General features: G+C 33.1%; 3 protein-coding genes across 4 annotated transcripts; all 3 read left to right on the top strand.

The window, feature by feature from the left end:
* Positions 1-1,639: 1,639 nt before the first annotated feature.
* Positions 1,640-8,169, top strand: LOC131662897 (xanthine dehydrogenase/oxidase-like). Of its 2 annotated transcripts, none has more exons than XM_058932876.1 (24): positions 1,640-1,762; positions 2,551-2,621; positions 2,694-2,874; positions 2,954-3,085; positions 3,148-3,304; positions 3,366-3,591; positions 3,727-3,872; positions 3,970-4,072; positions 4,154-4,281; positions 4,357-4,479; positions 4,554-4,721; positions 4,799-5,077; positions 5,173-5,280; positions 5,375-5,591; positions 5,676-5,859; positions 5,923-6,302; positions 6,376-6,569; positions 6,632-6,790; positions 6,886-7,014; positions 7,088-7,221; positions 7,290-7,545; positions 7,643-7,739; positions 7,822-7,932; positions 8,007-8,169. In XM_058932876.1, the coding sequence occupies exons 1-24, from the start codon at positions 1,731-1,733 to the stop codon at positions 8,072-8,074; spliced, it is 3,783 nt and encodes a 1,260-aa protein (XP_058788859.1). In that variant the 5' UTR covers positions 1,640-1,730; the 3' UTR covers positions 8,075-8,169. The 2 variants fall into 2 exon arrangements, with proteins under 2 accessions (XP_058788859.1, XP_058788858.1); XM_058932875.1 differs by having other exon boundaries at positions 3,652-3,872.
* Positions 8,170-9,147: 978 nt separating this feature from the next.
* On the top strand, positions 9,148-15,563 carry LOC131662866 (xanthine dehydrogenase/oxidase-like). Its single transcript, XM_058932837.1, has 24 exons — positions 9,148-9,179; positions 9,865-9,935; positions 10,008-10,188; positions 10,271-10,402; positions 10,465-10,621; positions 10,689-10,914; positions 10,979-11,199; positions 11,288-11,390; positions 11,470-11,600; positions 11,807-11,929; positions 12,004-12,171; positions 12,251-12,529; positions 12,644-12,751; positions 12,846-13,062; positions 13,147-13,330; positions 13,400-13,779; positions 13,861-14,054; positions 14,117-14,275; positions 14,367-14,495; positions 14,568-14,701; positions 14,800-15,055; positions 15,122-15,218; positions 15,306-15,416; positions 15,489-15,563. Exons 1-24 carry the CDS (start codon positions 9,148-9,150, stop codon positions 15,554-15,556), a joined length of 3,861 nt encoding a protein of 1,286 aa, XP_058788820.1. The 3' UTR covers positions 15,557-15,563.
* Positions 15,564-15,844: 281 nt separating this feature from the next.
* LOC131662865 (uncharacterized) lies at positions 15,845-16,944 on the top strand. Its single transcript, XM_058932836.1, has 4 exons — positions 15,845-15,931; positions 16,058-16,376; positions 16,449-16,669; positions 16,735-16,944. The coding sequence occupies exons 1-4, from the start codon at positions 15,845-15,847 to the stop codon at positions 16,942-16,944; spliced, it is 837 nt and encodes a 278-aa protein (XP_058788819.1).

Here is a 16,944-nt window from a genome sequence, read left to right as displayed (position 1 = left end):
TATTTTACTATAAACTGATTTTCATATGCTTTATAGTCAATTCTTTAACTAAATCTAAAGAAATGACTGATTAACTGTGCCCAAAGATGTTTTTTTCAACAATAACGTAACTATTTAAGCTATGCTTGTAGCTATGATGTACTTTATTTTTTGTAATAAGATTAACAAAAAATTTTTCTTCTTATATAATAAAAGCCATAAAAATATTCAATGTATTTCACTCAACATTATTTAACATAATGAATGGATTAACAAATTAGTATAAAATAATATGAAAATACGAATCGAAAATTATTCTATTTGATCACAGGATTTGAAGAAAATCAATTTTCATATAGTTCAAACTATTTTATTTTTATTGTAGCCATAAACGCTTATAATATATCCGGGATGATGACGACTATTATTCAAATTACAATTAACAATGAAATTCACGAAAGTAATAAAAATCCTCTCACTTTATCAGCAATAATGACATGTATATATACAATTTACTAAATACGTTTACTTGTAATAAGATGTACATAAAAAGTTGATGGACAGTATATTGCCCTTTCAAAACGTAAGTAATGAATATGTCTACAACACTTATAAGGTGTTTATAGCCTAACGACAAATTTAACGCAATTTTGTTATGGCTATCAATAATTCGTTATAAACAGAGCTGAAAATGCGCATGCAATGATTAAATTTATTTTTATTTAATATTTCGAACAATGTTTCAAACCTTGAATAAAAACATTATAAAACACGTTAAAGAAACCGAAGAATGTCTTCAAGAGGATCCAATTTTCGATGTCAAAGCCATTCAAAAAACATTAAACATTTCACATGCGGAATTGAATGCAGAGCACGTTTTACCAGATTATACAAATCTGACTTTAGAAAGCTTCTTGTCATGTGATTATTATACAATAAGGTAAGTGAAGACATCATTTCTTCCAACTATATTGAATACTTCGCACAAAAGCTACATCTTTTTTTATTTTTCACAGTTTCTATTGAAAATAAGCGGTATAACCGGTGCAAATCCGAAATTTCACAATGGTGACTCATTGCTCAAAAAAGAATTGCCAAGAAACAAGATTACGACACCGATCGGAATCAACAAATGCCCAAAATTGAATCGATCTATAAATTATTCGGGCAGGGGGTGAATACGTTATAATGATATTCACACTGCTAGTGAGGTGTATTTTGCTTTGACCTTCAACATGCGTAATTTTGAAAAATAATTATTTATGAGTAAATAGATAAATAATAAAAAACGCAAAATATTGCGCGAATTTGAAGTATGCCAGTAAAGATTACGGATCTCTCGTTATTTACACTGCACGCATAAAACATGCAAGATAATACTATATTTTTATATTTACATTCGAGATAAACATTTTAAATTTGTATAATAATAGTATTGACAGGCTAACTAAGCAAAAGTTTTCAATTGATATTACATAAGCTCTTGTTCTGTATAAAAGCGCCAATAAAGTGGACTATATGACTACAACAGTGCTTTATTATTACATACTATCATAGGTAGAAGCACACTTGCGGAAGAGAATGTCGATTTGCTGTTCGAGCTTTAAGAGTGGGGTACATTTATGAGAGGGGCTTCCTCTTTTATGTCAAAGAGTTTTCCGCCAAGTACAAAGTAAATTTGTCGCCGACTAGCTGTTTAGCTGCAATTTTACTTGGATAAATTGTAAATTGTTTTGAAAACCATCCTAAAAATGGGTCAAGGGGAAAGCAATTTAAATAATAAGTGAGTTAAAAAATTATGAAGATCTATTCATATTATGCAATATAAGCAAATCAATAGAATTTATAACTAAAAATTGTATTTGGCATACTTCGTGAAGATTAATAAATTCACATAGATTATCTAATTGAGAACCATTTATATTTTTAATTTTTAAAATGGTTGTTTCAAATTGTTAGCATTGATTGAAACGCTCAGCCGGAATAATATTGTCATCAATTTTAAGATTTCTTGGTAATTTATAAATAGTTTGAATGATCGTTTCACCCTGAAACTCTTCTGATCTGAAAGTAAGTTAACTTTTCTTCAGTTGCGCTTTTGTCAATTCCTATATCATGAAAATACTCCTGCACGATACTAAACATCATAGAGAACGATTAATTATATTTGAAAGCTCATAAGATCTTATAAAAGTGGAGGTTTTCTGGACTATACGATTAATATTTATACTTATTTAACTTGTACTTATTAAAGGGACAATCAAAGTGAATAAAAAGTACATAGAAAAACGGAATATTTAATGATTTGCTCGGGACTATTGTAATGTGTAAGTCTGTATCCACTACATAAAACAAAATAACACACTACGCGTACGAAGCTTGTTGAGAAACATGATATTATCTTGTAACAAGTTTCTACCCACGCATTTGACATACGATATTATGTACCTTGTTATCAATCTAATATATACCCATGTACTAAAAACCTGAGGAAATGACATGTCACAACATTTTTGAAGAAAATTGTAAAATATTTTGAAATAACATTTTACGTGTTCTTTTAAAAATTAGCGGTAATCATTTATCGACTATTCAAGACGATGCTACAGTTCAACTAACGATCAATAATATCATGTACAAAGGTGATCCTGAATTTTATCATTACGCTATCTTTTGATAAGGAATAGCGCTCAATGTCCTATTGATGCTTTTAGTATCTAACGACATACCTGTGGATACATCGTTAAATACGTTTATTCGGGATATTGCCAAGTTAAAAGGTACAAAAGCCATGTGCCACGAAGGAGGATGTGGTACATGCATCGTGGCAGCGGAAATGAATGGATATATAATGTCTGTCAACTCATGCCTTGTTCCGGTTTATATTTGCGATGGGTAGCAAAACGAACAAATTGATTCCCTTTCGTTTATGACAGTTCTTTTCATTGATTCATTTTATTCTTATTTTACAAAGCTGGAAAATTACAACGATTGAGGGTATTGGTGATCGGAAGAAAGGTTACCATACATTGCAAGCAGCACTCGCCGATATGAATGGCTCACAATGTGGTTTTTGCTCCCCGGGATGGGTCATGAATATGTTTAGGTGAGCATAATAAATAATATCTGAACGTAATGCAATTATAAATCGTTGATTTTGTTGTGTAGTCTTGCGCAAAATGGCAAGATGACAATGAAAGAAATAGAGAATTCGTTTGCAAGTAATCTCTGTCGATGCACCGGATATAGACCTATTTTAGATACCTTCAAGAGTTTTGCTAGTGATGCGCCACCGATGATGAAGGCGAAAATAAAAGACATTGAGGTGGGAATGAAATTACTATCAGTACTTATAATTTCTATATCTTGTTTATGACTATTTTCAGGAGCTGTATAAGATTGAAGCGTGCAAGAACTGTCCCAAAAGGATGTGTAATGGTACATGCAGCGATCTGGAAATCGTGAATAAGTCAAGTATTCCGCGAACCATTAAAGTACAATTCAACGATGCAGTGCAATTTCACAAAGTATTGAACGTAGATCATGTCTTTGAAATATTTCAAAGAAATCCAGATGCATCGTACATAATCAATGGCGGAAATACAGCTCACGGTACGACAATTTTCCGTTGCTTCCAAATAGCATTTCCTTCGTTGATTTGGTTTGTTTTAGGTGTTTATCGTTCTAAAAAAATGCAAATCTACATTGATGTCAATAATATTTCTGACTTGCATAAAATTGAAAAAGAAAAGGACTCCTTGATATTGGGGGCAAACGTTACTCTGTCTATGGCTAAAATTGCGTTTGAAAAATACGCTGACGAACCTGGATTTGAATACTTGAAACGTATGGTAAAGCACATTGATCTTGTTGCAAGTGTACCCATTAGGAATGTGAGTATAAACAGATTCCATTTAAGTAATCAAATTTAGTAAATATACTTCGGCAGAATGTTGAGAAAACTTGCAAAAAATTTTACTTTCTTTATAGATTGGTACAATAGCTGGAAATTTGATGATAAAAAATCAGTATCACGAATTTCCTTCAGATATATTTCTGATTTTAGAAGCTGCTGGAGCGAAAGTCCATCTCTGTAAATTAAGTTATTTTTAAACATAATGTATTTTTAAACATAATGACATATTTATGTAGTAACATTTTTTCTTCACTTTAGTGGACTCTCCGGGTTCGAAAATAAGCATGACTCTACTCGAATTCCTCAATACAAGCATGAATAAAAAATTAATATATAGCATTGCTCTCCCGGCTCTGGATAAAGAATATTTGTACAACACCTATAAGGTACGTTTCACTCAATAGAAGTTAAATGAATATAAAGATCATGTTATAATGAAAAAAAAACTTACCTACATGTAGATCATGCCGAGAGCTCAAAATGCTCATGCAATTGTGAATGCTGGTTTTCTATTCAAATTGAATAATAAAGGCGTCGTTTTAGAGACGCCAAATATCATATACGGTGGTATACGACCGGATTTTGTAAGTAATTGCATTGCACGCAGCTATATTTTATGGTGGGGAAGAAATAAAATATCAAAACACTTTATTTAAAGCTTCACGCTATGAAAACTGAAGAATTTTTCGTCGGGAAATCAATTTTTGACGTGGATACATTGAAAAATGGATTTAATATACTTTATGCGGAACTGAATCCTGATCACGTTTTGCCAGATTATAAGCCTGAATTCAGAAAACTTCTTGCGATATCTCTACTTTACAAGGTAGCTAAAAATCCATATTTTTCAAAAAATGAAATTCCTTGTTCTGTGTGGTATGTGTATAATTTATTTTTCGACAGTATCTTTTGAAAATAAATGATAATAAGGTCAATCCCAAATTGCGCAGTGGTGGGAAACTGTTGAAAAGAGAACTGTCATCGGGAAAACAGAATTATAACACAGATCGCAATTTATGGCCGGTGAATCAGCCGATAACGAAAATCGGATCAATCTATCAAACATCTGGTGAAGGTGAATACATCAATGATATTATTACCAACGACAGCGAAGTTTTTTGCGTATTAACCTTAGCTGAAGCACCTGGCGTTATTGAAAAGATTGAATATGAAGAAGCTATGGTAAGCTCTTAATTGTATTGAGATTAACTTGTAAAATTATCATAAGTTATTTCATTTACACTTTTGAAAACATTTACTTTATCGACGCTTTTTAGGACATAGATGGCGTGATAGCGTTCTACTCAGCTAAAGATATTCCAGGACAAAATTTGTTTTGCAATTCATCTGGCAAATGGCCTATATTTTTAATAAACGATGAAATTGTATGCATAGATATTTTAATTTACGTCAACTGAACAATACTTACATATACTTTATACAATGTGAAATGAAATGTTTTTTCTTACCTATTCTTAGCTGTTCGCAGATAAAGAAATCACATACGCAGGTCAAGCTTACGGTATGATCGTCGCCAAGTCTCGAACGATAGCTCAAATGGCAGCATCGAAAGTGAGAATTGTCTACCCCGAGGGGCCAAGACGAAAGCCCATGGTAACCGTACATGATGTCATAGCAAGTAATGACAAAACGCGCATACTAAAAATGTTTGAAATGCCTGCTCAACAAGCACCAGGTAACTTTCACGCTGTAACTACGTTGTGCAAGTCGTTCAATTATAGCAAACTTGTATTTTATGGATCGTTAAACTGCGTAACAGGTAAAGATTCAAAACACAAGATAAAAGGTAGCTACGAGTGTGGCCCGCAATATCATTTCCACATGGAAACTCAAACTTGCCTATGCGTTCCCGTTGAGGATGGCATGGATGTATTTTCTGCCACGCAGTATATGGATTTGGTACATGCAAATATTGCTAACGTTTTGGGCGTACAAATGAATAGGTAAAGAAAAAAATTTTAATAATTCGATCGCCACGTATCGTTAAAACGAGTCTGTTATTGCAGCATAAACGTAAAAGTTCGAAGACTGGGTGGATCTTATGGTGCAAAGATAAGTCGCGCCACACAAATCGCCTGCGCCTGTGCATTAGCTTGTCACTTATTGAATCGACCAGCGCGTTTGGTAATGTCAATCGAAGACAATATGCGTATGGTCGGTAAACGAACACCTGCGTACATTGAGTACGATTTGACCGTTGACGATAACGGCAAAATTCAACAGCTGGACGCAAATTATTGGGGCAATTGCGGTGCTGTATTTAACGAGTCACACTCGATGCTTACTATTTTCAATTTGTGTAATTGCTATGACCCGTCCACGTGGAACATGGTTGGTTACGACGTTAAAACTGATTTGCCATCTAACACTTGGTGTAGAGCACCCGGTATATTTCTTGTTATTGCTTTTACATTCTAATTTATGTTCTTGGATGTGTATTTTACGTAGCCTTTTAATAGGTGCGACTGAAGGTAATGCGGCAATCGAACATATCATGGAAAGAATAGCGAGAGTGACAGGAAAAGATCCCCTTGATGTCAAAATAATTAACATGAACCCTGCCGATAAAGAAGCCTTGATGCCAATGATCGAAGAATTGAAAAAAACTTCAGATTATAAGCAGCGGAAAACTGCAGTTGACAAATTTAACAAAGTAATGTTTAATCGCTTAAAAAGAATCTTTAGCACATTAATTATCTAATTATTGATTTGTAGGAAAATCGATGGAAAAAACGTGGAATAGCTATAGTGCCAATGAAGCATCCTTTCCTTGTATATGGACAATACCATTCCTTGGTTGCAATACACGCTCGAGATGGTACAGTGTCTGTAACAACGGCCGGTATCGAAATGGGTCAAGGTCTTCATACTAAGGCAAGTTTGTACTAACAGTAGCCATTTTCTCAAAAGCACAAGTAATATGCAACTAATTCAGTTTTCTTCTCAATGTGTCCATTACAATATTATAGCTCGCTCAAATAGTAGCTCACACCCTTGGCATAGATATAAACAAGGTGAGTGTCAAACCAAGTATCAGTCTGACATCTCCAAATAGTACTAATACAGGCGGAAGCATTGGCAGTGATGGGTGCGGATATGTGAGTTTTACTTTCCAACATATTAAAGGAATTTTAAAAATCAAGCAAAACTGAGCTAATTCCTGTCGTGCAGGCGGTTTCAATGGCATGCAAGGAACTCTTAAAAAGGTTGGAACCAATCAAAGAAAAACTCGGGGGAAATCCTTCATGGACGGATTTAGTGATGGAAGCTCATCAAAACGAGGTTGATATGTGTGCCTCGCATATGTAAGTTAAATTATAATTTGAGAAAAAGTGAATATTGAATTTAAACTACATGATCTTATCGTTGGCAGGTTTACAGGGTCACAAGACGAAATCAAGATGTACGCTATTTACGGTGTAACAATTACTGAAGTGGAAGTAGATATGCTTACAGGTGAACATTTAATCCATCGTGTAGATATTATGGAAGACGCTGGAGTTAGTTTGAGCCCAAAGATTGACGTTGGTCAAGTAGAAGGTGCGTTCGTTATGGGAATTGGTTACTGGACGTGTGAGGATCTGATTTATGATCCGGAAACAGGAGGCTTAACCAATTACAGAACTTGGGTAAATGAAATATACATATATATTACAAATGTATATTACAGTTTTCAGCTTAAATTATTATTATTATGTTCTCTGAAAACTCATTTGTTTTTTATAGAATTACAAGATTCCCGGGGCCAAGGATATCCCAGTCGATTTCCGAGTTTCATTTTGTCGAAACTCTTCGAATCCTCTTGGAATACTTCGATCGAAAGGTGTTAATGAACCTCACGTACAGAAATATTAGCGTTTTAATTCTCTGATAACATTTTACAAAATTATTTTTCTCTTACTTAGCTACTGGTGAACCGCCATTATGTATGAGCTGCTCAATTCCAATTGCAATACGTTATGCTTTGAATTCAGCGCGGGCTGATACTGGAAACAACGATCTATGGTATCAGTTGGGTAGGTGAAAGCATCGAAAGCTTGTTTCTTTAGCAATTTTATATACATTATATATTTATCTTTTTATTTTTCAGATAATGCTCTTACATTAGAGAAAATTCTCCTTAATAGCTTAACTACTATTAATGATATGGTGCTGTGAATACAATGTATTAAATATGTATGATATTTTTGATTGTATCGTAGAAAAGTATGCAAAGCAGTTAAAATAAATTTCAATATTATGACCATTCTATCTTTATCAGGATTTTATATGATGATTTCCATTTTTTTTATCAATTCAGTAACGTCATTCAGATTTTTGAGAACTTTTGAGAGATGAAATTTTCATATAACCCAATGACCCAATAACCCAAATGACCTATTAACCTATGGCAACGTAATGGCGACCCACAGCTTGTTTGGTAATCGTTGGAAAGCCTCAGTCAGGTGTCTCAGAGCTGCGAAGTGGGGCAAAAGAGACCGAGGTTCGGGCGATCTTTCGAGGAGAATGCCGCGACGAGTTCCTTTCCACTCGACGTAACTCCATCTGAGGACCCCAAGCTAGTCTGCTTACCATTTTTACTTAATGACCAACGAGCTCTCCCGAGCACCCTGATTTGATGCCGCTACGCTTAATAATTCGTCATATATGTGAGATCTGATAGCGAACTTTATTGCGCTACAAATTTGTTAAGACTATGCATATATATATAATATTTGTAATGCGTTTCTCAGATCAGAAAGCTTATAAAATGTTCGGATTGAAACTGAATAGTATATTACATAGAATTCCTTATTCCATTAGATCTTAACAAAATATCCTCGAACTTTAGTATAAATAATAGGCAAGTATTTGAACATTGGGATATAAAAAATTTATAAGCTTAAAATGTTTACACATAGCATTGGTGAGGCACTGAACACTTTTTTATTTTTTAAATTATCGTTACGTCAGATCCTGTTCATACAAACAGGAATATAGAAAAAGATTACATCGAACTGCACTTGTTGCTCAAGCTTTACGAGTGGGGAACATTTCAGAGAGAGAGAGAGAGAGAAAGGGATTTTTTACCATTCAGTAGTGATTGGACTGTTGAGCACAAAGTAAGTTTCTAAATTTCTTAGCAAACAAAAGTGTTATTGGTCATTCAGAGTAAATCATAAAAACAGAAAGGATCTGATATTATATTACCACGTACATAAAATACAATTATTTTCTGAATCATCTTAAAGATGGATCAAGGAGAAAGTAATTTGAAACAAATGTAAGTTTCCAACATTTCAAACGTGCCATAAATATATTGTAGAAATAATTAGATTTTATAGTTAAAAACAAATAGTTTTTAATATTATTTATGCAACGTATTAATTTGATTGATGTTATACGCAGTAGGTGATTGGTCTGTTATAATAAACTAATAACGACCTTTAGTCGTTAGTATAAATTTCAAACGATTGATCATTTCATACTTTTACCATAGTATCTCAAAATTTGAATCATCAATAAAACTGACTCTTTCTCAGTTATTGTGCCTACTTGAAGTAAAAACCTTTCTATTTATTTAATTTTAATATTTTTACGCTGTATTGTTCAGGAACTTGTAAGTCAAACAAAAAACCGCTAAGATATAAAAAAGGATTATCGCTATGTTATTCAATTATTAAACTACAATGTGTACATTAATATTGAACAGTTTAAAATAAAATAATATAACAACAAGCATACTACGATTATTAAGAGAGCATGCCTTGAGACGAGATACCAATGTAAAGTCAGTTAGTTACCTACTCGATTAAATGTCTACTCAGATCATTCTAACTTGATCTTGAGTTCGAACTTTACTAAATTATGAACCGATGCATGCGTTAAAAATAGAAAATTCCAATAAAATTTTAGAATTTCTGAAAATTAAAACAATCTTATTTTGGATATGTTTTTGTAAAATTCAGTGAGTCTTCAACTACGTTTCGTAATGGGGATGATACGATTCAAATAACGTTAAATAATATAACGTACAAAGGTAATTATTTCGAATCGTTATTGTTATTTCATGACTGAGATGGTATTTAAAATAATGTATTAATGATTTTAGTATTTAACGACATACCTGTGGATACATCGCTAAATACGTTTATTCGGGATGTTATTAAGCTAAAAGGTACGAAAGCTATGTGCCACGAAGGAGGATGTGGCGCGTGCATTGTAGTAGCGGAAATGAATAGCCATGTAATATCTGTGAACTCTTGCCTTGTCCCAGTTTACATTTGTGATGGGTAACACGGCAACAAATTCTTCACTCGGTAGCTCATTAGATTTTTAATAATAATTAATTCATTTTTTCCCTGTTTAAACAAGTTGGAAAATCACAACAATAGAAGGGATTGGTAACCGGAAGAAAGGTTACCATACATTACAAGCAGCACTCGCCGATATGAATGGCTCACAATGTGGTTTTTGCTCCCCGGGATGGGTCATGAATATGTTTAGGTGAGCAAAATAAATAATATCTGAACGTAATGCAATTATAAATCGTTGATTTTGTTGTGTAGTCTTGCGCAAAATGGCAAGATGACAATGAAAGAAATAGAGAATTCGTTTGCAAGTAATCTCTGTCGATGCACCGGATATAGACCTATTTTAGATACCTTCAAGAGTTTTGCTAGTGATGCGCCACCGATGATGAAGGCGAAAATAAAAGATATCGAGGTACCAAAAAAATGCATTTGTGGATTTAAATTATGACCTGTACAATTTCAATAATAATTCTTTTCAGGAATTATATGAGATTCAAGCATGTAAGAATTGCCCCAAAAAGATGTGTAATAATACATGCAATGATTTGAAGATTGTTTATGAATCGAGTATTCCTCGAACTATCTATGTCGAATTCAAAGATTCTGTACAATTCCATAAAGTGCTAACCATAGATCATGTCTTTGAAATATTTCGAAAAATTCCAGATGCATCGTACATAATCAATGGCGGAAACACGGCTCATGGTATACAGACAATTTTCCGTTGACGCCAAATAGCATTTTCTTTACCGATTTACGTTTATTTTAGGTGTTTACCGATCTAAAAAAATTCAAATATACATTGACGTTAACAATATTTCTGACTTACACAGAATTGAGAAAACAAAGGACTCCTTAATATTAGGGGCAAATGTTACTCTTTCAATGGCCAAAACTGCATTTGAGAAATACTCCAATGAACCTGGATTTGAATACTTAAATCGTATGGCAAAGCACATTGATCTCGTTGCAAGTATCCCTATTAGGAATGTGAGTAAAATGATTCTTCTTCAATGATCAAAATTGTGAAATGATTTTATGAATGTATCGCGAGAGCTTTGATTTTTTAATTTTATAGATTGGTACAATAGCTGGAAATCTGATGATAAAAAATCAGTACCACGAATTTCCTTCGGATATATTCTTGATATTAGAAACTGCTGGAGCACAAATACATATTTGTAAATAACATAAAATTTGTACTATTAGCGTAAGCAATGTCATAACTATGGGGTTAATAGTTATTCTTTCTGTAAACAGTGGACTCTCCAGATTCAAAGATAAGCATGACTCTTCTCGAATTTTTGAGTACAAAAATGAATAAAAAGTTAATTTACAGTATAATTCTTCCATCTTTGAGTATAAAAGATTTCAAGTACAATAGCTATAAGGTATGTTCATATAATATCACTTAGAACAAATTTATTGATTAGATAGAAAATAATAAAGGAACCCCAAAGAACACTAAATTTAATATATATATATATATAGATCTAATTTAATATAAATTTAATATATATATAGATTTAGGATATATATATATATATATATATATATATATATATATATATATATGTGTGTGTGTGTATATATATAGATCATGCCGAGAGCTCAAAATGCTCATGCTATTGTCAATGCTGGTTTCTTATTCAAATTAAACAGCAACGGCGACATTCTAGAGAAACCGAATTTGATATTTGGTGGCATAAGACCAGATTTTGTGAGTAAATGAAATTTATACTGTATTTTTTAAAGGTGAATTTTAACAACAATTATAAACAATATATTTTGAAGCTTCATGCCACGAAGACTGAAGAATTTTTTGTCGGAAAATCAATATTTGATTTAATGACATTGAAAAAAGGCTTAAATATATTAACATCCGAGTTGAATCCAGATCATGTTTTGCCAGAATACAAGCCTGAATTTCGACAACTTCTCGCTGTATCTTTATTTTATAAGGTATTTTATAAACAAGTTTAACAATAGAATAAAATTCTATATACTGTAATCGCCGTACTTTATATTTTCCTTTCCATAGTATGTTTTGAAAATGTACGGTAACAAAGCAGATCCAAAATTGCAGAATGGTGGATCTCTACTAAATAGAGAATTATCCTCAGGAAGACAGGATTTCGATACAGATCGTAATTTATGGCCACTGAATCAACCAATGCCAAAAATTGGATCAATCTATCAAACGTCTGGCGAAGGTCAATACATCGATGATATTATTACCAACGATAACGAAGTATTTTGCGTTTTAACTTTAGCTGAAAGGCCGGGTGCTATTGTTAAGATACAATACGAAGAGGCCATGGTAAATAATTATAATGTATTATGATTCATTAATACTATTAAAATATATACAGAGGCTTGCACAAACATTTCAAGTTGTCTCTCATTTATCTATAATATAATTTACTTTCTTTAGAATATAGATGGCGTCATAGCATTCTATTTAGCTAAAGATATTCCAGGAAAAAATTCATTTATTAATTCAGGCAATAAATGGCCTTTATTTTTATCATACGATGAATCTGTACGTATCCAGCCAAATCAAATAAGCAAATCTCGATAATAATATTTAATATCTAATATCTCAATATCGATATAAAAAGTTCTTCCTTGTCTAGCTATTTGCAGATAAAGAAATAACATATGCAGGTCAAGCATACGGGATGATCGTCGCTAAATCTCGTACAATAGCTCACATGGCAGCATCGAAAGTGAGCATTGTCTACCCCGACGGGCCAAGACGAAAGCCCATGGTAACCGTACGCGATGTTATAGCAAATAATGATAAAATGCGTATAAAGAAAGTAGTCGAAATACCTGCTAAACAACCAGCAGGTATCATTCATGTTACAATTACATCGTAAAAGTCAATCAACTACCTCAAACACGTTTTTTATTAATTGTTATATTGCATGACAGGAAAAAATCCAAAACACAGGATAAAAGGTAGCTACGAGTGTGGGCCCCAATATCATTTCCACATGGAAACTCAATCTTGCGTCTGCATCCCTGTTGAAGATGGCATGGATGTATTTTCGTCCACTCAGTATATGGATTTGGTACAGGGAAGTATTGCCACAGTACTAGGTGTAAAAATAAATAGGTAAAGAATACAATCAAATAAATAATTAAACCATAACGTTTTAATCAATCAATTAATTTGTTATTGCAGCATAAACGTCAGTGTGAGAAGGTTAGGTGGAGCATACGGTGCGAAGATCAGTCGCGCCACACAAATCGCCTGCGCCTGTGCATTAGCTTGTCACTTATTGAATCGACCAACGCGTTTAGTAATGTCAATCGAAGACAATATGCGTACGATTGGTAAACGAACCTCGGCGTACGTTGAATACGATTTGACCGTTGACGACGATGGCAAGATTCAAGAGTTAAATGGCAATTATTGGGGCAATTGTGGTGCCGCTTTCAACGAGTCACACGCATTGATTACAATTCACCATTTCTACAATTGTTATGATAATTCCACGTGGAATATGACTGGTTTTGATGTCATAACTGATGTTCCATCAAATACTTGGTGCAGATCACCAGGTAGTTTTTAATTGCTTAAGATTATACTACTATTTAGTGCTTAACAATCCTACAATTCTCTATCTATCGAATGTTATATAGGTTCGGCTGAAGGTATAGCGACAGTCGAGCATATCATGGAAAGAATAGCGAGAGTAACAGGAAGAGATGCGCTTGATGTTAAAATAATTAACATGAACCCTGCCGATAAAGAAACTTTAATTCCAATGATCGAAGAATTGAAGAAGACTTCGGATTATGAGCAGCGGAAAACTGCAGTTGACAACTTCAATATTGTAATATTCAATCACAAAAAATTAATGTTTAGCGCAATAATTGATAAATTATATTCTTCTAGGAAAATCGATGGAAAAAACGAGGAATATCCATTGTACCAATGAAGTACCCATTCCAAATTATCGGAAACTATCATTCCTTAGTTTCAATACACGCGCGAGATGGCTCAGTATCCGTAACAACGGCCGGTATCGAAATGGGTCAAGGACTGCATACTAAGGTAAGTTTATACTAGCAACATATATTTTCTTCTAAGTATAAAGCAATATACAACAGAAGTTGAACTTTTGAAGTTTCTGTCTTCATTATAGGTTGCTCAAATAGTAGCTTACACCTTTGGGATAGATGTAAACATGGTGAGTATCAAACCAAGTATCAGTCTGACATCCCCTAATAGTTCTAATACAGGCGGTAGCTTTGGCAGCGATGCATGCGGATACGTGAGTTACGTAATATTACACATGCAATAGCACAATTTCGTTTATAATTAAACTATTTCCAACTCTGTATAGGCGACTGTAATGGCATGTAGAGAACTTTTAAAAAGATTAAAACCAATCAGAGAAAAACTTGGAGGCAATCCTTCATGGCCAGATTTAGTGCTTGAAGCTTATAATAGCAATATTGATATGTGTGCTTCTTACATGTAAGTTAGACTTACACGTAATATTAAATAGTGCATTGTTTATTATAATAGAAATATATAGGAATTCAAACTAAGTTAATACGATCACATTCGCGCAGGTTCACTGAGACCCAAGAAGAAATAAAGCCATACGCTATTTATGGTGTGACAGTTGCAGAAATAGAAGTAGATATGCTTACAGGTCAACACTTGATCCACCGTGTAGATATTATGGAAGACGCTGGAGTTAGTTTGAGCCCAAAGATTGACGTTGGTCAAGTAGAAGGTGCGTTCGTTATGGGAATCGGTTACTGGACGTGTGAAGATTTGATCTATGATCCGGAAACTGGTGGTTTGACCAATTACAGAACGTGGGTAAGTAAAATATGCATCGTCAGCTTAAATTTTATTTTTCTGAAAATTCTTTTTTTTTTTTTATAGAATTACAAAATCCCCGGCGCTAAGGATATTCCGGTCGATTTCAGAGTTTCATTTCGTCGCAACGCTCCAAACCCATATGGAATTTTGCGATCGAAAGGTATAAGCTAATATAAACGTATATATAAAATTAATAATTTCAAATTTTCTGAGTAACTTTTTTTTGTAAAAATATATTAACGCTTAGCTACTGGTGAACCCCCACTCTGTATGAGTTGTTCAATTCCAATCGCAATACGTTATGCGTTGAATTCGGCTCGTGCTGATGCTGGAAACTACGATCAATGGTATCAGTTGGGTACGTAAACGTAACCAAATATAATTGTATATAATGATAATATAATGATAATTAAACAAGTTTTTTTTTCAGATAATGCTCTTACACTTGAAAATATTCTTTTGAGTAGTCTAACTAACGTTGATGCTATGGTGTTGTAAATAGAAATAAGAATAATGTTATCTATTCCAATGTATTGAAAATTTGTAAATCATTTCAATCAAGTATAATGATATTTGGTAGTTTATTTTCAAAACGTATTGATACTCATAGAGTTCATATGAAGCCACTCAATTGTTTTTCACGTTATTTATAAACACCGTTTGGTTAGATAGATTATCTTCATCGTTTTTCATAAAAAATGAACTAATTTTTTTACTCCAAAAAATTTCATTTGTCAAAATCATTATTGCTTTACTTTCAAAAGTGTAGGTTTATTGTTTATAAAAATGGTTGCAGACAAATCTAAATTCGATAGAGTTTTAGTTGATCAACTTCAATGTGGAGATGTCATTGAAAATAGCACTAACCTCGATGTAAGTTTTATAAACATGTTAAATTTCATAAATTTGAATTATTTATAGTCAATATCTAGAATAAGTGCAGTTATTGAGCAGTACACCGAATCGAAAATAATTTGTTATTTTTTACCATAAATTTAGAAAAATCGATCAAATTCATCCGAAATTCACCAAAGCTTGAAGTGTCATTGTGAAACTAAAGATCACTCAGATCAATCACTTGACAGTAACGATAAAGATGAATCTGGAGATAAGAATCAGAAAATGTTCAACAGCACGTATTTATGCTCGAAACCTTTAGGGGTAAACGGTAACAAAATTGATCAGATGATCGATAAAGATGATGAATATCCAAATCTTTCAATTCTGCAAACAGCTGAAAATACTGTCAAATTGAAGTATAGCTCCTCGAGTTACATGCAAAATTTGGATAATACACAGTGGAATGATTTAAAAAGGGGTATATTTCTATTACTTTCTTCGGAGGTCTAAATAAATTAAATTTCTGAAATTTGTGTTTGAACGAATTTAGAAAATTTAAGTATAGAAGACTTAATCATCGTTAAAGAAATGGAGAATGAATCAGTTTTGATGAAGATACGAAAATATCTAGTGGATTATCAAGAGCTTCGCGGAATATCTTGCGAAGAATATTCATTTTCTACTTTGATTAGAATCCTGGGCCAAGCAACTGGGCGCTGCTTATTCGCGCTATTCTACGTCGTTCTTAACATTGCACCTGCAATTTTAGAGGTCCTTATTGTTAGTTATTCAATAATAGTATAAGAAATTGTTGAAAACATCATCAACTCTTTCAGATATTTTTGCACATTGTACGGTTCGTTCTTGACAAAGTAATATATCTAAAGGAGACGGAAAATGTTAAACAAATCATCATGAAAATGTCGATCTTTGCCGCACAAATAACCTGCATCTACATTTGCTTGGTATTTATTTTCGGTGTCATAGTTTGGCCGGTTATTCATATGGCCTTTGATATTCTCACAAAAATCATGTTATACGATTAA

The sequence above is a fragment of the Phymastichus coffea genome, unplaced genomic scaffold (genome assembly GCF_024137745.1).
Source record: "Phymastichus coffea isolate CEN01 unplaced genomic scaffold, Cenicafe_Pcof_1.1 PCOF00028, whole genome shotgun sequence".
Lineage (NCBI taxonomy): Eukaryota > Metazoa > Arthropoda > Insecta > Hymenoptera > Eulophidae > Phymastichus > Phymastichus coffea.
The sequence above is the reverse complement of the archived record's forward strand: the minus strand, read 5'-3'. Positions and strand labels throughout refer to the sequence as shown.